The sequence below is a fragment of the Lipophrys pholis genome, assembly GCF_963383615.2.
Source record: "Lipophrys pholis genome assembly, chromosome: 17".
Classification (NCBI taxonomy): Eukaryota; Metazoa; Chordata; class Actinopteri; order Blenniiformes; family Blenniidae; genus Lipophrys; species Lipophrys pholis.
Genome location: NC_137643.1, coordinates 23273150 through 23293710, shown reverse-complemented (window position 1 = coordinate 23293710; position 20561 = coordinate 23273150). Strand labels below are relative to the sequence as shown.

At 48.1% G+C, this 20561-nt stretch overlaps 1 protein-coding gene across 1 annotated transcript; it reads right to left on the bottom strand.

Annotated features, from left to right (window-relative positions):
- Window positions 1-10391: 10391 nt before the first annotated feature.
- Window positions 10392-19624, bottom strand: LOC308123103 (zinc fingers and homeoboxes protein 1-like). Its single transcript, XM_080485380.1, has 8 exons — window positions 19338-19624; window positions 18361-18681; window positions 17527-18168; window positions 17222-17348; window positions 15890-17104; window positions 14833-14964; window positions 12317-12710; window positions 10392-11972 (listed from the first exon to the last, which is right to left on the bottom strand). The coding sequence occupies exons 2-7, from the start codon at window positions 18624-18626 to the stop codon at window positions 12321-12323; spliced, it is 2772 nt and encodes a 923-aa protein (XP_080341506.1). The 5' UTR covers window positions 18627-18681; window positions 19338-19624; the 3' UTR covers window positions 10392-11972; window positions 12317-12320.
- Between the last annotated feature and the right edge of the window lie 937 nt (window positions 19625-20561).

Here is a 20561-nt window from a genome sequence, read left to right as displayed (position 1 = left end):
TTGTGGAGCAGAAGTGTTTCTTCACACCGTCCTGAGGTAACGAGGTGTGGAAGTGGTGGAGCGGCCGGCCCGTCGGTGTCAGAACCCGGGTGGGGTTGAGTGCTCGCCGTCAGGCCGCTATCAAACATGAGCTAAACTCTCATTTATCGTTCTGTGATTCTCAGGATTCTCAGGCTGGCAGATGTACTTTCTGTGAAAACACAACTTGAGAAAATACAAGTTTTTCCGATGTCGTTTGATTATTTTACAACGTTTGAGTAGAAATCACAACCAAAACTCGTCTTTTGAGAATCTGTGCTGTGCCTCCCCATGAGGCGTTCAGGTACCAGGCTGACTGTGGGGGTGACTCCGCAGGAAAAAAAACCAGCGGCTTGTCCTCTGCTGCATGTGTGTGTGTGTGTGTGGTTTCACTACAAGAACCACCAACAGCACCCACTAGTGGACCAACACGAGAACTACATGGTTTTCATTGTTTCCTCCATTCCCATGGAAATGGACTTCATTTTCAAAACACTGCCACGTAAACATGAAGCTTTTCTGAAAACGGAAGCACAAAGAAGTTTATACTTGAAACGTCATCACAGACACACGGCGATGACATCACAGAGACGGCCGCGGGGTTATCAGGTCGAGATGTTTGGCGATGACATCATCGTCTTCAGCTAATGTGCATCCTGTCACGTCAAAGCCGAGGCGGCGATTTCAAATTCCTCCACTCTGGAACTCGTTTTTTTTTTTTTTAAAAACTCCTTAAACGCGGCGCCGTGTGGATGATCAGACAGACGTGATGATCACATGAAGCGGCGTTTCCTCAGAGTGAGACGTAAGAAAAGAGGAGGCGACTTCAGGATGTAAATCAGATGCTCGACTCTCCCTGTACGTCCCAGACGAGTGTTTGTGTTTCACCGTCTGCTGCAGCGCTCGCCACGTTATATAACATGAAGATAATCGCTGCTCAGAACTTCTCCACACACACACACACACACACACACACACACACACACACACACACGCGTGTGTGTGTGTGTGTGTGTGTGTGTATACACTTTATACACACATCACACACTTTATACACACATCACACACACATTACACAGGGGAGTCTGCATCGTGCCGGGTGACCCGACGGCACGCGGGAAACGTAAAGGAAAACACGCTGGCGTAGTTGGATGTGACAGACGCTTCCTTTGAAGAGGCGGAGTCAGACGGCTTGTGTAGCGGCGCCCGGCGTGTTAATATAGGTTAATGCTTCTCACAGACATAAAGGTTTACAGGAAACATGACAGCAGACAGGAGGGAGAACCTGACGCACACGTCCAACACGTGGCCCCGCAACACACAGACACACACACACACACACACACACACACACACACACACACACACACACACACACACACACACGCACGCACACACACACGCACACACACACGCACGCACGCACACCTATACATACACATACGCAGCTACGCTGAAAGAGAATCTGTGTTGATGGAAAACGTCTGTTCCTGCAACACTTTCATTTCAGCTTTGACCCAAATAGACCGTGTGTGTGTGTGTGTGTGTGTGTGTGTGTGTGTGTGTGTGTGTGTGTGTGTGTGTGTGTGTGTGTGTGTGTGTGTGTGTGTGTGTGTGTGTAAACGGCCAAAAATCCTCGCATCACAATTGTTTCAAAAGTTTCGAAACAATCAAACACACACAGCAGATGGTAGGTGTGATCGTGGTTCCTGAAAAATAGCACAGAGGTTTGAATACAGTCTTTGTGCAGCAAGACCTCAATCGCCTCCATGCAATTGTGTAACGGACCTCCTTTCACTGAGATGGGGGGGGGGGGGGGGGGAGGAGGGAGGAGGGAGGAGGGAGGAGAGGTGGAATACAGCAAGGAAGAGAGGTGGAAACTGAAACGGGATAAGAAAAAAATGGGGAATTAAGAGGTTTGGATCTGAGAAAAGGAGCGACAGTCGAGACGATAGGAGGAGTAGGAGGAGGAGGAGGAGGAGGAGGAGGAGGAGGAGGAGGAGTAGGAGGAGGAGGAGGAGGAGGAGGAGGAGGAGGAGTAGGAGTAGGAGGAGGAGGAGGAGTAGGAGGAGGAGGAGGAGGAGTAGGAGGAGGAGGAGGAGGAGGAGGAGGAGTAGGAGTAGGAGGAGGAGGAGTAGGAGGAGTAGGAGGAGGAGGAGGAGCCAACAGGGACGTCGTGTTGTCAACAGGAAGTGGAAACAGTCACATACAAATGTGTCACCGACAGTTTTCTGTTCAGAAATATCTGAACACCATCATCAAGTGTATGAATAAATGTGTGTGTGTGTGTGTGTGTGTGTGTGTGTGTGTGTGTGTGTGTGTGTGTGTGTGTGTGTGTGTGTGTGTGTGTGTGTGTGTGTGTGTGTGTGTGTGTGTGTGTGTGTGTGTGTGTGTGTGTGTGTGTGTGTGTGTGTGTGTGTGTGTGTGTGTGTGTGTAGGATTGAACCAGGCTCAGGAGCTTCATGTTGATTGAAGGAGCTTGTTTATTGTTCTGTTGATTTATCGACGTGTTGAAGGTATCAAGCTCACGTGCCGACCAGCAAACACACACACACACACACACACACACACACACACACACACACACACACACACACACACACACACACACACACACACACACAGGTGTTTTGAGTGCATAATTGATTTCCTGCACCTCAGGCCCGGTCGTTTCTGTCTTATCGTCCACACCATGATTTAGGAGCCTGAAAACACGTGTTTCTAAAAACGAGTTCCAGAGTGAAGGAGTTAGAAAAACCCGCCTCTCCTTTGACGTGTCACAGACAAGATGCACATTAGCGGAAAACTAAAGGAGATAAGAGAAGGTGTTAGGAGACTTCTTAAAGGAGTTAGTGAAAGGTGTTAGGAGGCTTCCTAAAGTAGATAAGGAAAGGTGTTAGGAGGCTTCCTAAAGGAGTTAAGGAAAGGTGTTAGGAGGCTTCTTGAAGGAGATAAGGAAAGGTGTTAGGAGGCTTCTTAAAGAAGATAAGGAAAGGTGTTAGGAGAATTCCTAAAGGAGATAAGGAAAGGTGTTAGGAGGCTTCTTAAAGAAGATAAGGAAAGGTGTTAGGAGAATTCCTAAAGGAGATAAGGAAAGGTGTTAGGAGGCTTCCAAAAGGAGTTAAGGAAAGGTGTTAGGAGAATTCCTAAAGGAGATAAGGAAAGGTGTTAGGAGGCTTCTTAAAGGAGATAAGGAAAGGTGTTAGGAGGCTTCTTAAAGAAGATAAGGAAAGGTGTTAGGAGAATTCCTAAAGGAGATAAGGAAAGGTGTTAGGAGGCTTCCAAAAGGAGTTAAGGAAAGGTGTTAGGAGGCTTCCAAAAGGAGTCAAGGAAAGGTGTTAGGAGGCTTCTTAAAGGAGTTAAGAGAAGGTGTTAGGAGACTTCTTAAAGGAGTTAAGAGAAGGTGTTAGGAGACTTCTTAAAGGAGTTAAGGAAAGGTGTTAGGAGACTTCTTAAAGGAGATAAGAGAAGGTGTTAGGAGACTCCTTAAAGGGAAAGGCGATCATGTTGTCTTGACGATCCGACCCCACTTCCACTGGGTGATGTAATAATAATTTGACGGCGGTGAAGATAATGACGTCTGTCTTGGTGAAAAAACTACAAATTGTCTGAAACGACTACAAAAAGTACATTTCTACTACTTTCCCCTTCTGACTGCTGATTTAATCTCAAATATCACAAAGTCTGAATGTAACTCAAAGGAAAAGAGGCTCCAGGCTACGAGGAACTAAAGTGAAGCAGCTGCCAAGTGAATAAAGAACCAATCAGAGTGAGAACAGGCTGCACAAAAAGTTACTGTGTTGGTTTTAAAACATCCACATAACATTCCTAGTTGGGATCTGGTTCTAGATTATTTAAAGTTGTTCAAGGCAGATTATTGCTTTGGGAACTTAACATGATCTGTGTTGAGTCATGGTGAGTTTCCCTGAACGCTCCGATGAGCGGGTCCCTTTAAATGTTGTCACCGCAAGGAACTGTGGGGGAACATGAGGTGGTCTCCTTTGGTAAGGAAGTATCAGTGGTTCCTCGACTAAAAGAGGTTCTAAAGGAAGCATCAGTGTTTCCTCGACTAAAGAGGTTCTAAAGGAAGCATCAGTGTTTCCTCGACTAAAGAGGTTCTAAAGGAAGCATCAGTGTTTCCTCGACTAAAGAGGTTCTAAAGGAAGCATCAGTGTTTCCTCGACTAAAGAGGTTCTAAAGGAAGCATCAGTGTTTCCTCGACTAAAGAGGTTCTAAAGGAAGCATCAGTGTTTCCTCGGCTAAAGAGGTTCTAAAGGAAGCATCAGTGTTTCCTCGACTAAAGGAGGTTCTAAAAGAAGCATTGAGCCTCCTTTCTTTTGCTTAGTGAGAATTCCAGCGCTCTTTATCATGGCCGCCACTTAAACACTTCTGGGGTTAAGGAGAAGTGGATAGGAAAGGAGACAGGAGGAACTATTAAGACGCACCCCAGGATTTCTTCATGCTCTGTGTCTTCTTCTCTGGTTTTGTTGTATTTCTGTAGCAGCATTACAGCACCACCAAATGGTCTGGTACTACTTCAGTTTGATTAGATTTCATTGTGTCACAAGGAGGAGGTCTGGTTCAGGTTCTGGTTCAGGTTCTGGTTCAGGGTCTGTTTAGGTTCTTGTTCAGGTTCTGGTTCAGGTTCTTGTTCAGGGTCTGGTTCAGGTTCTTCTGGTTCAGGGTCTGGTCAGGTTCTTGTTCAGGGTCTGGTTCAGATTGATGGATCTGGGACCAGGTCTCTGTAAAGACACGGTGACGCCTCGATGATGAAAGTCTGAAATAAACCGAGACATGAAATGATCCTGTGGTCTGAGTAACTGTTTCCTATAGAGTAACTGTTAACTGAGTAACTGTTTCTTAGAAAGTAACTGCTTCCTTCAGAGTAACTGTTTCCTTTAGAGTAACTGTTTCCTATAGAATAACTGTTTCCTTCAGAGTAACTGCTTCCTTCAGAGTAACTGTTTCCTATAGAGTAACTGTTTCCTTCAGAGTAACTGCTTCCTTCAGAGTAACTGTTTCCTATAGAGTAACTGTTTCCTTCAGAGTAACTGTTTCCTATAGAGTAACTGTTTCTTATAGAGTAACTGCTTCCTACAGAGTAACTGTTTCCTACAGAGTAACTGCTTCCCACAGAGTAACTGTTTCCTATAGAGTAACTGTTTCTTATAGAGTAACTGCTTCCTACAGAGTAACTGTTTCCTACAGAGTAACTGCTTCCCACAGAGTAACTGTTTCCTATAGAGTAACTGTTTCTTATAGAGTAACTGCTTCCTACAGAGTAACTGTTTCCTATAGAATAACTGTTTCCTATAGAGTAACTGCTTCCTACAGAGTAACTGTTTCCTTCAGAGTCACAGCAGTACCCTGTGGTCACCACGGTAACCAGCAGTAACCTGTAGTTACTGTGATAACCATCAGTAACCTGTAGTTACCATGGTAACCAGCACTAACCTGAAGTTACCATGCTAACCATCAGTAACCTGTGGTAACCACAGTAACCAGTCGACTGTTGGGTGGTTTTATATTTTGAACTTCACCGAGTGTCAGAATGATTGGCTCTTTATTTACTGGAGGGAAGAAGACTTCCAGAGTCAATCCTGCACATAATCCCGTACTTTTGATTGAACATCTCGAACTGAAGCAGGAACCGTTTCTCTGCTGGAACTCGATGTTTCCTTGTAGAATAGCGGCGTCTGTTTTTGGGCGGAGCCAAACGTTAATCTGTTTGTTGGAGACAAAGAGAAACTGCAGATTAGGCCGTGAACACAGAGACTGCAATTAAAATCTATTTATAAGTACGACAAACAAGAGAGTAGTCAAATGAGCCCGTCAAACTTTAAAACAAGGGGGGGGGCGGGGGGGTGGGGGGGATTGGGGGGGGGGGGCGGGGGGGGGGGGGGGGGGGGGGTGGGGTTACACCACCACAGTCCAGAGACCCGGTGCTGCTTTTGTTCTGAGAGAGAAAAGTATTAAAAGCTGATTTACCCCTCAGCGTGTGTGTGTGTGTGTGTGTGTGTGTGTGTGTGTGTAAGTAGGTCAGTAGTGAAAGGGTTCTCGTCGTCCTTAAACGCCCCCCCCCCCCCCCAGTGGCCTCAGACTCCTCGTGCGCTGAGTGGAGTTCCTGTGGTTCCTCCTCCAGCCACTGAACTTCCAGGGAGGTGGATGATGTGTGACTAACGGCAAGAGGCTTCACGTGATGTACAGTGGGAAGCAGGTGCTGCTGCGTGAGGCTGCAGCGCCCCCTGCCGGAGGAGCAGCTCCCCCTCTGCAGCTCTCACAAATCTGATCACTTTCTCAGGACAACCGGGCGTAAAAAGAAATCACTGTGAAGAGGAGGAGCAAAAGGAGGGGGAGAAAGACGAGGAAGAGGAGCAGGAGGGGGAGGAGCAGCAGTCGGGTGGTCCTGGTGCTGAAGGTCAACGAGGACACGAACAGAGAAGAACTGTATGTTTTTAAAGTTGAAGGTTATTATTGATGCAGTGATTGACTGCTGATCAGTTCTTCCATGAACGGCTGCCTCCACCGAAACATGAATAACATGGTGCGTTAACACAGAAATGTAAAGTAAAAGATGTTTAAGGAGCCACAAAACCTCAATTTTAACATCAATGTGTTATAGTAAGACATGTTCTGTTATAGTATGGCATGGCTCGGTTGGTAGAGCAGTCGTCTTGCAGGTTCGATTCCCATCTCTGCCTGCCCACATGCCGAAGTGTCCTTGGGCAAGACACTGAACCCCAAGCTGCCTGTGTGAATGTAATGTAATAGTGACTATTTCTGTGTAAAATATAACAATCTTAAATAAAAGAGAAGGTGTGAGAGCACAGACTGTTACAAACCAGCGAATGTCAACAATTAATACACGATAATTACTAGGAGTCGTTCAATTCAGCTAACAGTGGTTTATCAACAAAAATGCATTAATTCGTAAATAATTCTGGAATCATTTTATAAGTCAACACATCTAATTATCAAACGTCATCTAACACGGAGATCTAATCTAGTAAACAGCAAACACTATGTACAGTGTGTGTAAGTTTAAATCGGAATGTGGGTGTAATGACCTCGTAGGTCCACCAGAGGGAGGCAGACGTCGGCGGGTCAGTGTGGTTGAGTGTGAATTGGTTTAATGACCTCAAACGTCCACCAGAGGGAGGCAGACGTCAGGTTCAGTGTGATGACCGTGACGGCCGCTAGAGGGCGCAGGACATGTGCGTCCACTGGGTGGTGGTACATTGAGAGTGCAAAGACTCACGCAGCCACCAGGGGCGTGCGGCGATGCGACGAGAGAGAACACAATGACTTGATGCGTCTGCCGGGCGGCGGTGCACCGAGAGGTTGCGATGACCCACGTGGCCACTGGAGGCGTTCTGCGCACTCTTTGTGGGATAGCGTGACGTCACCGGGCTTCATGTACGACTGGTGAGGGCTGCCTAGAGCAAACCGGGTTTCCCGTGGCTGTTATTTCCTAGTATTCTTTAATCAGTTTGATGTAAGTCTGTGTTGTGGAACATGTGATTTATAAAGTCTCAGTTGGACTAATAGTCGGTGAACAGGCTGTAAACAAAGCCGCTGCTGCTACCGGTTCACTGGTTGACAGAAATACAGAACAATAAGTTTCTATTAGCAAAATTCAAACAATAATAATGTCCCACCTCACCTGTGAAAAGTAGTCCCCCGGGCTGAGCTGCCGTCTGCCTGCGCGCAGAGGAAGAATCTGCACGAGCGTGTGGAGAGACTGAGCGCAGAAATCCTTCTGGATCGCTCAATCTCAAGTTTTTATTCACGCAATTTGGATTTTTTTGTGCGCTCGCACAATTTCGTTTCTTGCGCTTAAATTTTCCCCACTGCTCGCTCAGAATTCTGGCACAAATATAACCCGGAAGGGACCGGCGTCCCGGAGCTCCACAAGCACAAAATAAACCAAACATCAATACCACGTTATTCTGCTTTCCTGCCCAGACGCTAAGCCTCTTGCTTGGGTTGGACGAGGGTGAGACATGCTCCCGTGACCGGGGGAAATCCATCCATGTGCGGCCGCGTCTCTCTGGCGTCCCGGAGAAAAGAAAAACCTGAGTTGCGTTTCGCGGCGTGAAAAACGCGAGGAGGTCCCGTGAGGGATCAGGCGCTTCTTGTGAGGTGTGAAGAAGCGAGGTTCAGGTTGGCAGGCAGGGGAGCTTTCCGCGGCGCTCCGTGGATCCAGGTGAAGAAAGAAGAAAAAAAAAAAAAGGAAAAAGAAAAGTGCTTTTCCACTTGGCCAGCGAGTTAAGATTCCGTCCCGGTCCTCGTGGGTTGACACGTGTCTCCTTGTGTCTCCTTACAAAGTTGTCAGGAAGCAGATTCATGTTGGAGGTGGGTGGGGGTTCGTGGCCCGGGTTCTATACCGGGAAGTCCTGTACTGGTGTCCTGCTGTCTTGACCAATCGGTTTGGAGGAGGCTCCGGTGTTCCGCGGCGTCCCGCTTCTTCTGGTGGACGGAGTCGGTGGATCCCCCTGCTGTTGGAGTGCAGTGGTGCAGCTTACTGGAGGGGTTGCGGGGCCCCCTGCTGGTGGTCCCGTGACTAATGGAGATTCTAACAATGCGGTCACCAGATGTTTCTTTGTTCTCAGAGGAAACGTGCCCAGCCTATAATGGTGACATCTTTTTTTTCTTAATTTTTGAAAATTTCAATTTCAAAATCCCATTTTTTTTTTTTCAATTTTCACCTTTTGGAGGCTTTTTTTTATTTATTTATTTTTAATCGAATCCATCACTTTAACAGTTTTCATAATTTCCACCATTTTGGGGGTGGCCTTACCATCATTTTGTATTGAGATCAATCATTTTCATCATTTGGAGGTATTTTTTTTTTAATCATCCAACTCTATCATTTTCTCAGTTTTCACCATTTGGAGGTCTTAGAAAATCCTTTCTAAATTTTTGTTATTTTCACTATTTGTCTTACCACAATTTGTTTTTTTAAATTGAAATTCATAATTTTCAACATTGTCACCATTTGGAATTTGGAGAATTGAGAAAATGATGGATTTTGATTAATAAGGAAGGTAAAAGCAGGTTTACTAACACAACAACACATCATCAGTAGAGTAAAACTAACATGTCTCACATACCTGTCCGTTATCGGACGTGTCCTTATTTTTATTTCCAAACCTGCCAACCTGTACGCATCTTGCGTAGCAAGTACGCAATTTGACATCTAAATACGGCGGTACGACTCGCCCCTCTAAACTACGCAAAAAGCTGCGAGTTCTGTGGCGAGTGTGCACGCGCGGTACTCGTGTCTGACAATGCGGCGCAGCAGCGTGGTGAGGCAGTTTCAGCCAATCACTGTCGGAAAGCGGAGAATAACGAGCCTATCGAACCTATAGCGCGCGTGTGTGTGTGTGTGTGTACCTGCCAGCTTTTGGTAAATGTGAAATATTACGCGTAACGTTACTTTCACTGTGGGAACATTCGAGCCGAAGTCAAAGTGAACAAAAGAAGAAAAAAAAAAAAAGGTTTGCTTGTTGTTTTTTACCAAATCTATCGATCATGTTCCCCTGATGACCCCGATGCATCGTCAAAGAACAAGAGAAAGAGGAGGCAGCGGTGTGTGTGTGTGTGTTCTAGCCTTTATATATATACCCATTGCAGATAGTCACCCTGTATATAAGGAGGAATGTGATTATTTATACAGTTTAAACTTGTATACCAACTTTTGCAACCACCGCCCTGGTCAACAAAATAAAAAAATGTAAATGGTATAGTTACCTTGGTCCCCCGGCGAGCTCAGTTGGTAAGAGCACGAGACTCTTAATCTCCAGGTAGATGGTTCAAGTCCCACGTGGGGCACCACCTTCCCGGGGGGCTCACCACCTGCAGGAAGGTTCTTAATGGTGTAATGTGATCTGGGTGACGGTGCTCAGACTGACAACAGAAGATGGATGGATGGACGGATGATGGATGGATGGACGGTTACCTTGGTTTGTTAACAGTATTTTCATGTTTTGAAAGTGTTTCTGTGCTCCATTGAAAGGCTGTCATGATAAGGACATAGCATTTTTTGGTTTTCTGTTGAGCGCAAAATGTCTATATTTTCTTTATTTAAAGTATTGTTATCAAAAATATAGGTTTTATTGTTTTTTTATAACCAATTTCTAGCCAGTGAATGGAGAAATGACTGAAGCAATGGAGTTGCAAAAGTTTGAGAAAAAAGGCCGTACAACACAAGTGGTACTCAAAAACAATTTGACGAGGTCGGCAGATCTGCATTTCATATTTGTCATACTATGTATGACACGTCGTTCTATAGGACGCGTTGGTTCCTGAGCGCCATGACGTAAATCACATTTAGAACAAAAACATCAATACAACTGAAACCAAACAACTTTCATTATTTCACCTTTTAATTTTTTTGCTCAGTCAAAAAAAAAAAAAAAGATATGAGTCCCAATATAATAAATAAATAAAGTAGCATAAAGCGTGGCGGCGCGCTCAAACGTCCGACGTGCCACAGAAAGAAAAGCTTTTCTTCTTATGAAACGTTAAAAAGTTAAAAGTCCTGCAGGAACGGAGCGAAGTGCTTAAAATCTCTAACTGCTGGAAAACCTGAAGCTTGTCGTTGTTCACCCGTATCGAGGAAATAAACGCTAAGAACTACGTCGTCTTCTTAAAGTGAGTTTTTCATGCATACAGTAAAAGAAGTCCTGGAAACAAACAAAGGAGTCCTGGAGAAACCTGCGACGCTGAGGTAAAGTTTCTGTTTTCCTGAAGTCGAGCCCACGAGCCAAAACCTGCGTGTGGGTTGGAGTCCCATTGAGGAGTAAATGTGAAGCCAACAGACAAAGTGGGAAAAACGACCGTTTGTAGACAAACGCAGTGTCAATTGAAGAAAAATTCACTTTTAGAATCTGGACGTTCTTTCTCTTTGTGCTCCATTTCCCAGAATGCCTTTCAACCGGCCGGTTCAGACTGCATCCAACGTTTTGATCTTTTTTAATCACGTCAACAAACGTTCAAGTGTTTTGCGACACTTTTTCTGATTTGCAGTTTAATGTGTGAGCGGCGAGCTTGACTTACTGCACCCTCTGCTGGTACACAGAGGTATTACAGGACTGATCTGGATCTGGTTCCTGGTCTAGTTTCACCAATTCAACCTACAAAACAAAGTCCTTGATAAAAAATACTTCCTCTTTCCTGGAATTTGAAGCTAACAATCAACAAAGTGCTGTAACATGATCGTGTACCACCAGGTGGCACTGTGGGACACTCACAACTCTGACAGGTTTCACTGGGCTCACAGGTCAAACAGTTTGAGAGTTAAAAAGTGGATTTTCTCAGTCGGTTCCGCAAAAGAACTGGACCAGAACGACCCGGTGAGAGCATAATAAGAGCGGCACAGACTCAACAGGAAGTCACCTGGAACAAATACAAAACATTCAGATTAAAGCAGAATGGTACTGATTGATTCGGTCCAATTATCACAGAAAACCCCCCCAAAAAAAATGTTCTTCTGAATGTTTCAGGATTTCAGACGGTTCCTGTTTTATTTTGAAAATGCCTAGTAGAAATGTTTCGGATTTTTTATTTACTCATACAAACAATTTTTTTCTTAATTTTTTTGTTAAAAAAAAAAAAAAAAAAAAAAAGACCCAAAAGGTCAAAAATAAGATTTCGGTCATTGTCCCCCAAATAAAAGCCTGGAGAGTTATGTCAGCGGCTCTCGCTGTTAGCACGAATGTCTGTTAGCATGAACGAGCGTCTGCCGGCCCGGCCGTCCGGGGGCATGGCATCCGGCGGCCCGTCTGGGGTCCGGGCCAGGGGGGCGTCCGGCGGCCCGTCCGGGGGGGTGACAGGCGGGTCGGTGGGGTCGTCCGGCGGGTCGGCCCGTCCGGGGGGGGTGTCCGGTCCGGGGGGGGTGGGGCGTCCGGCGGCTGTCGTTAGGTCCCGAATCGCTCTGAGAAAAGTCAGATCTGTAGAGCAAAAACATTAAACAGGAAATTGGTAAAGCATTGGTATAGGTATATATATATAAAACAGTCTATTTGTCCCTATGTGGTTTCAGACCCCCCTGTCCTAGACGGTTCCTGAAGGAACCGTGTGTCAGAGTAAACATGAAGCTGGTTCTAGATAAGGTTCGGGGAAAGCGAGTCCTCACTGCCGAGACAGGAAGCTAAAGGAATTAGCCTGGTCGCTATTAGTATAAGAGTATAAGAGTTTCCAGACGTCTGAAGTTTTCAGCTGTAACTTCTGGATCTTTTCAGTATTTTCAGGGTTTTAAAGAAACTATTTATTTCCGAGGATTTCATAAACTCACCTGTTCACGTCTGCTCCTCGGGCTGTGATTGGCTGACGCCTGCAGACTCCTCCTCCTGGACCTCGTCCCAGCACCCGTCCTGGACATCGTCCTCTTCGTCTCCTTGCTCCTTTACCTCCATCTCTCTGTCGCTGTGGGCCTGCTGGCCCGCAGCCTCCTCTTCCTCCATGTCCTCCACCTCGCCCTCCTCTGCCTGGTCCTCTCTGTCCTCCTGGTCCTCCTCATCACTGAACAGCTTCTTGCCATCGTCGGCCCTCCGGGCGGTCTCGGAGAACCAGTCCCTGACCTGCTGGTAGCTCATGCTGGATTTGGTGACCAGCTCGTCGAGGTCGCTCTCGCTCAGGAAGCCATGCTTGACGTAGTAATCCTTCAGAAAGGACTTCCCCGGCTTCACCTGCGGGACAGACATGTCAACCACCTCCTGACAGACTGACGTTTACAGGGACCAACATCTACATAGACCAGAAATCTCAAACTCAGATCCTGGAGGGCTCTGCATGTTTTCCATGTCTCCCTTCTTTAACACGCCTGAATGTCCTGATGGTTCATCACCACATTCAGCACAAAGCCAGATGACGAGCTGCTCATTACAATCAGCCGTTAGATTACAATCAGAGACTCTAATCCCTGAAAGACTCAGAGTCTCTGTGAGGACGTCAGAGTCTCTCAGAGGTGGAGTCTCCGTGAGGACGGCAGAGTCTCTCAGAGGTGGAGTCTCTGGGAGGACGTCAAACCTCTGAAAGGCTGAACCCTGAAGATTGAGGGACAGACTCAAACATCCACAGACACCAATGTCTACTGTGACTCAAACTTACGAACTTAAAGTGCCGATGACACCATATAATGTTTCCCTTAAAAAAATAAGAGTCAGCTCTCTGGGAGGTCGGAGACTGGAGAGGAATGTTGAAAAGTCTCTTGGTTTTCATATTGCAGGGTTTTTCTCAACACAGAAGGATAAAATAGACATATAGTAGTAGACCTCTACTACTCTATCTAGTCAACACAGTAGACATACTCTAGTAGATCGTCTACTATATTTCATTTACCCTGGAGAATCACATTGAGATTAACAATCTCAAGACCACACGCACACGGGGAGAACATGCAAACTCCACACAGAAAGGCCCTGTATTTGAACCCACAAACTTCTTGCTGTGAGGCGAGTGTGCTAACCACTGCGCCACTGTGCGCATATATGGTGTAGACTAGAGGCTCTACACATATAGTGAGTGATCTACTAGCATATGTCTATGCTGTCGGCTCGTTGGAGCAGACATTCACTACACAGGACAGACTGACAACAGAGTTAATTTATTAAAACTCCCTCATGAGTCCTCCCACGGGAAATTTCATCACCAAATAAGCCGTTGTTCAGCAGCCACACAGCGCGGCGCTCGGGGGGGGGGGTGGATTTTGGGGGTGTAGCTCAGGTGCAGAGTCACGGTGCAGGCTGTGTGGACTATCAGAGTACCGGAGGAAAACCGCACACACGGAGAGGGCAGACACACAAAAAGGTTCCTGCACTCCAGCCCGGGATTTGCACTGGGACCTTCTGGCTGTGAGGCAAGAGAGTATGATACAGTGCAGTACAGTAGAGTATGGTACAGTATAGTATGGTACAGTACAATACGGTAGAGTACAATACTCTACCGTATTGTATTGTACAATACAATACGGTATAGTACTGTATCATACTGTACTCTACCGTATGATACAGTACTGCACATTACAGCAAGGAGCACCCAGACCCCACCCTGTTGCCTGGTTCCACCACAGAGTCCCCTGAAGATGTAGGCGGGTTGTGAACGCCACGTAATGCTGCAAGTATATGAGGTCATCTCGTGACGGTAAACCAGGACCAGCGGAACACATTAGTTGCGGTGCTGCTCAGGCGTCGGAGCAAAGCCAGGTTCTCGGTCACACAGCCTAGAAAACTTTCTCTTTGTCAACAGCAGCATCCAGCCCCCGCTGAGTCTCCTCCTCTCCTGTCATAGAGGGGAACGTCTGCACCTCGTCTAAACTCCAGGGGGCAGTGTAGCGCCCACATTTCAATAAACCCAGTTCACTAATCAACCAGTGAGCACAAAGTGGAGTGTGTGAACAACAGCGATTATACAGCCGAGGAGATATTTAAATATTGCAGCTGACCAATCAGCAGAGTGCAGCTGCTTTGTAGCTCCTTGTGATGGAACCGTACCGATTGGGTACGGTTCTTTCAGTACCAGCCACAAATTGTCAGCGGAAGCACACGAAAACTCATCACGTACCGTCTGGTCCCGGCACATACTGCGCAGTGAGACAGAGGCTTTACCGAGACTTCCACGGTTCTCTCACTGATTCAGACTTCTGAGACTAATGTCTCACGAGAGACTCCCTACGTTTGGGAACAGTCCACAGACACGAACGTCCAAAAAGCGACTCTTATTTGCCGACAGACCCCGATTCTGACACTCCGGAGTAGACTTGTGTGTGTTAGCTTAGCATCTTTCTCGTTCCTTTTCAGACGTCACACAGACCTTGATTGCGACGGCGCCCTCTGGAGGAGAGCGTTTGCAGGGATATGGCCGGCGTGTCCTCCTGGACCAGCCACGGAAGCGTTTCCTAGACTTCTTGTGGCTCTTGGCTCCTCCGTTCAGTGCCTCGTCCACCTGCAGGACAACACAGTCAGACTTGACCCGTCGTTTGGAGATTAACGATGCTCACACTAATGACCGGTCGCGTGAAAGCTCACGTGTTCTGATGGTATTTTACACTCACTTGTTTTGGTATTTGTAGATAAGTTTTTACAGCTTCACACCAAAATATAAATGTTACGATGTTAAAATATAAATGTTACGATGTTAAAATATTAAATTGTTACAATGTCATGTTAAGAAATCAGTATGTTGCTACATTGTTACTTGAGGTGTGAATCAGCAGCTTCATCACGATACGATGTCGATATGTTTGGATGACGATACGATGTCTGCCGACATCACAAAGTCTGTCACGATACGATTTCGATTCGATTCACAAGCCTGCGATCAATATGACGTGACATCATTTGCCCATCTCACACAATCAATTACATTTCTATCAACTCACAAAAAACCACTGAAATATGATGGCTATTTTATCTCTAAGGTCTTTCAGGTATCAGGCATTAAATAAACAGTGTAAACAGTATTCTTCTAAGATATCATATCTTTACAAATGAAATACTGTAGCAATCACGGAGCTGGTTGCTGCAGTGCATCATGGGAGTTTCTGTTAGTCCTGTTTTAGATAATGTTTCGGGTTATATTATTTTTGCAGAGTGTGCATGGTTGTATTGTGTTGTTTTTGTTCCTTAGTTCATGTAGTTAATAAATCTAGTTTCGTTTGGTTTATTGGTTGTGGGCGGGCAACCAGGAGTGAAGAGGGTGTTGTGTGGGGTGTCCTCCTGCCATGGTGTTCCTGTTGATTTATATATGTCAAGATAAAAGCCTCTACTGATCAGCTGACATCAAAGAGACTCTCTACCACAAGTGTTTATTTTATTGTGTTATGTTGTTGAATTGTTACGTGGTTTGAGTGGCGGGGAGAAGCCGTCACCTTTCCGATCTGGTAGAGGTAGTACCACTTCAAGCTGTTGTTCTTCCAGGAGTAGCGAGTGTCTCCGAACCAGTTGACAATGTAGGACCTTGGCAGGCCGCTCTCCGTCGCCATCTGGTCGTACTCTTCAGGCGTGGGCCACTGCGTGCGGATGAAGGTTCTCTTCAGGATGGTCAGCTGCTCCGGCGTCCTCTTCACCGACCGCCTGCTCGCGGTTGGAGGTGTCGGTCGCTCAGAGGGCGAGGACGGCGACTTACCCGCATCGCCCTCGCCATCGCTGTTCTTGGATGCTGAAGGCGTCTTCCTCTTCTCGGTGAACCAGGCGTCCACCTCGCGCCGTGTCAGCTTGGTCTCGGTCCGCAGGCGGCTGAGCTCCTCGTCTGATGGCGTGTCGGACTTCTGGAAGCTGGACTCCAGGAGGAGGAGCTGCTCTGCCGTCTTCTCCTTGAACCTCTGCGGCGTGAAGTCGGGGAAGGCGTGGCGGAACTTAATGCGGCGTTCGAGAGTGGAGCCGGACGAGCCTGGAACGCCCCCGGACGTCGGCGAGGATTCGCCCGTTTCGTCACTGGAGTCTATGATGATTGTAGCGGCGCCATCGGCGACAGCACCATCGTTCAGGCCAGCGCTGTTGCTCCTTGCTGCTCGGGCGGCAGTCGCCGCCGCCCTGCCGGACGCCGCTCTGCCAGACGCCTCACTGAGCAGCAGGCTGTGGTGGTCCTTGGAGTTCCTCTGGTTGTAACGCGTGTCGCTGAACCACTTCTTTATTGCTCGTTTTGACAGTTTGGTGACCTGCATGAGCCGCGAGATCTCCGCCTCGGTGGCGAACTGTCGGCGGCCGTAGCTCGCCTTCAGCTCCGCCAGCTGCTCTTTGGACTTCTTGGGTTTGCCGGCCGAGGCCGCGTCCACGCCCAATGGCGTGCCGGCGGAGGACGCCGACAGCTCGGTCTTGGACTCGGAGGCAGACGGCTCGGCGGCTTTGGGCTGGTTTCCGGGGACGCCGGCAACCGTCAGTGTGATGGGCGAGGCCACGGGGACGGTGGCGCCGTTACCGGCCACCTGAGTGAGGACGAGTCCCGGCTGGCCCACAATCTGACACGTCTGGAAGATGGACTGCAAGCCGTTGGCAGTGGCGGCAATGTTGGCGGGGATGACTGTGATGGTCTGAGGGACGGTTTGAATCGTGCCGTTAAACTTCTTCCTCCTGGCCTCCTCCACCTGCAGAGCAGACGTCAGGTTCAGGTACTAGCGTGTGTGTGTGTGTGTGTGTGTGTGTGTGTGTGTGTGTGTGTGTGTGTGTGTGTGTGTGTGTGTGTGTGTGTGTGTGAGAGAGACCTCCTCCGGTGTCCAGCTCACTCCGTGTTTCAGCCTCTGAGCAGAAAACCAAACTTTGATTTGTTCCTCGCTGAACTTCGTCTGTGACGACAAACCCAAAATCTCTGAGAGCGACGGGTAGGGAAACCTACATACACACACACATGCACACACACCATTAATTGCACCGTGGGGTAATAAAGGTTCTTGAAATTGAACTAAACAGACTGTAACCCAATGTCCACCTGAGGTAATGTAGTTATTTGCACAGAGCTCAGTGTAATTCAGGTTCCACTGCGGAACCTGGCCGTTCCTGTGGTTCCTACCTGTTGTAGGCGCTGGCCAGCAGGACGTTGTTGTCCATGGCGGTGTTGTAGGTGGGGATGCTGCTGATGGGGATGAGGAGTTGCGTCTGTGTCGGACTGTTCTGGTTCTGCTGGTTCTGCAGAGCCGACAGAACCTGAGCAAGCGTTCCCGGAGGCAGCACGCCACTGCCGCCTTTGATCTGCAGCATGTTGGAGCTGTTGACCACGAGGTTCTGCGAGACGGCCTGGACCTGCACCGGGGCGGACAGGGGGAGGAGCCGCGGGGCGGCGGCGGGCGCGGTGGGGGCGGGTGACAGAGTGGGTGGCTCCTTGTTCTCCTCATCCTCATCACTCTCCACCTTGATGACCACATCAGCACTCGCCTTGATAGTGGAGAACTTCTTGGGCTCCGGTCGACTCCGGATCCTCATGATAGGAGTCTTGCTGAGCGCGATGGCGGTCCGCGCCGTGTCCTCCTCTGCCTCCTCCTCCACCCCCGCTCCCTCTCCCTCCTCTGCCTCCATCTTTATGAAACTGCCATCGAAGGTCAGGTCGTTGACCATCTGCTGGAACACCGTCTCGTTGTTCCGCTTCACCATCGTGTGGGTGAAGTTGTCCTCGCCGGGGTGCAGCCGAGCATTGTGGGCCTGCAGTGTGTCGTAACTGAGGGCAAAGCATTGTGGGTAAAAGACGTGTACCTAACACACACACACACACACACACACACACACACACACACACACACACACACACACACACACACACACACACACACACACACACACACACACACACACACACACACACACACACACACACACACACACACACACACACACACACAGGGGGGGGTACCTCTTGGTGTGGTAGTGACACTCCACGCAGACGTAGGAGGTGTTGAGCACGACATCAGGATGCTCCGTGTCCACATGCCTGGTGAACAGGTTCAGCTCCGACGTCTGGAAGCTGCAGTATTTGCACTCGTACCCCCCCTCCGCCATGTTCAGGTCCTCCCCCCCACCGGGGCCCTCCTCAGGCGGCGCCGGCTCCGCCGCGTCCGGGTCCGGGTTGTCCCGGGCCGGCACCATGCAGGGCGTCGTGGACTTCCTCCTGCTCGCCATGCAGTCAGTTCAGGGTCGTTCAGGTCATCAGGGGTCGTCACAGTCTGAAAGAGTCCTGAGGCCACAGAGACACGTCAGCACGCTGGAGGAGCGTCACATCTACAGCTTCATGTCCCACACCTTCATCTGACTGCATCACTCCATCACTTCACTCCAACAGTCCATCACTCCATCACTCCAACACTCCGTCAAGCAAAACACTCCGTCAACCCAAACACTCCGCCACTCAAAGAGCACAAAATAAAGTTTGTCAGTTAGTTCAAGTTTCTGTGGAGTCGTCAGACCTCAAAGCTCCAGTAGAATCATTTCAACACTTCACTGTCCATCTGACCCCAAATCAAACTCATTGACCAGATGCAGTGTGAGGACGTTACAGACGCTGCACACTTTCTTTTTAAGAGGAAAATGAGAACTTATATTTAACCTTCAATTTCTATTACATCTCTCAGATTTTGAAAACTCATTTGAACTATAACCCGCCAAGGACCTCCAAACACGGGTGGGGGTGAGGCAGAGACAGAACCCCCCCACCCCACCCCCCACCACCCACTACACCACCCCGCTCCGGTCGAGTCTCTCTGACAGACCCGGCTGGAAGCGGAGCGGCTAGCCTTAGCATGCAGCAGGAGGCGCGGTTCTCCTCCAGCCGCAGGAGGCTCCTCCACAGCCGGCTGCCCAGCTTCCGCCCTCCGCCCCCGGCTCCGTGTTTACCAGCTCCGCGGGGTTCCGCGCCCCGGGATGTGGCCAACGGCCGCGCGGCGCCTCCTCTCCGGGCTGTTGCTGCGCAGTCTTCCGCCTTTCGGCCACCGAGGTTCCCATTAGCTTCGGCTGGACACGGAGCTTCCTACCGCCGCACGGAGCTCGCAGCTCCGGCTCGCATCGCCCCCCACTCCCCGGCCGGGGTCCGTGTTAATGAGAGCGGCAATCTGCAGAGCAGCGCTCCGGGAAGAGAGGAGCGGAGCCGGAGGAGAGGAAGAGGGAGAAGGCCATTTTCATCCGGAAGGTCCGAGCGCAGAACTTCCTGTTCGGTGCATGACAATAAGAGCACGAGTCCCGGCGCCTCCCTCTAAACGTTATGCACCACATATTTCTATATTCTAACGATGATAATTATTATCAACATGATGTGAATATAATCACATTTAAAACCACTGAGATAATTTCAGGTCTTGAGCTCACTCGTTTCATTATTCCATTATCCAAAACGCTTTTAGTTTGGAGGCTCTTCTGTGATCTGGAAACGTACGGAAGAGTATTAGGGCCACTAAAGAAAAAAAATTTCGGAGGTTAAAAAAAAAACAAACCTCATGACTTCAGAAAAAAAGTCGAAAATTAAAGTAGAGATTTTTTTTTCCGGAGGTAAAAAAAATAAAACGCAAAACCTTCATGGAACTTAGAAAAAGTGGAAATTCAAAAAACAGATTTCTGTCATTTGCCCGTGGATGCGAAGTCACATTAAGTCACTTAATTCGGACTATATCGGGTTGCTTACTGTAAATGGACATGTGATTTTACACAGGATTTCCTTGATTAATAACAACACATTTTATAAGCACCCCGGGATCCGTGTCTTTGTCCTTCATAGTCGACGAACGTCCACGACAGAACAAGGCTGCAGGCTGGTCTGTCTCTTAAGTCCTAATTCTGGTAACTCCACCGTGTTTATGAGCTAAATCCTGTTCTGAAGCATCGTTTCACCACTTCATTAAACCACCTGCAATGCATTTTGAAGCAGTCACACGCGCTGACATGTGGATGGACGGACTTTGTAAAAAAACAAAAAACTTTTTATTTCTCCGTGAAAAAAAAATCTCAACTTTGATTTTCTACTTTTTATGAAGTGCAAAGGTTTTTTTTGTTGTTGTTTTTTAACTCCGAAAAAAAATCTTGACTTAAGTTTTCGACTTTATTTCTGAAGTGCACGAGTGTTTTTTG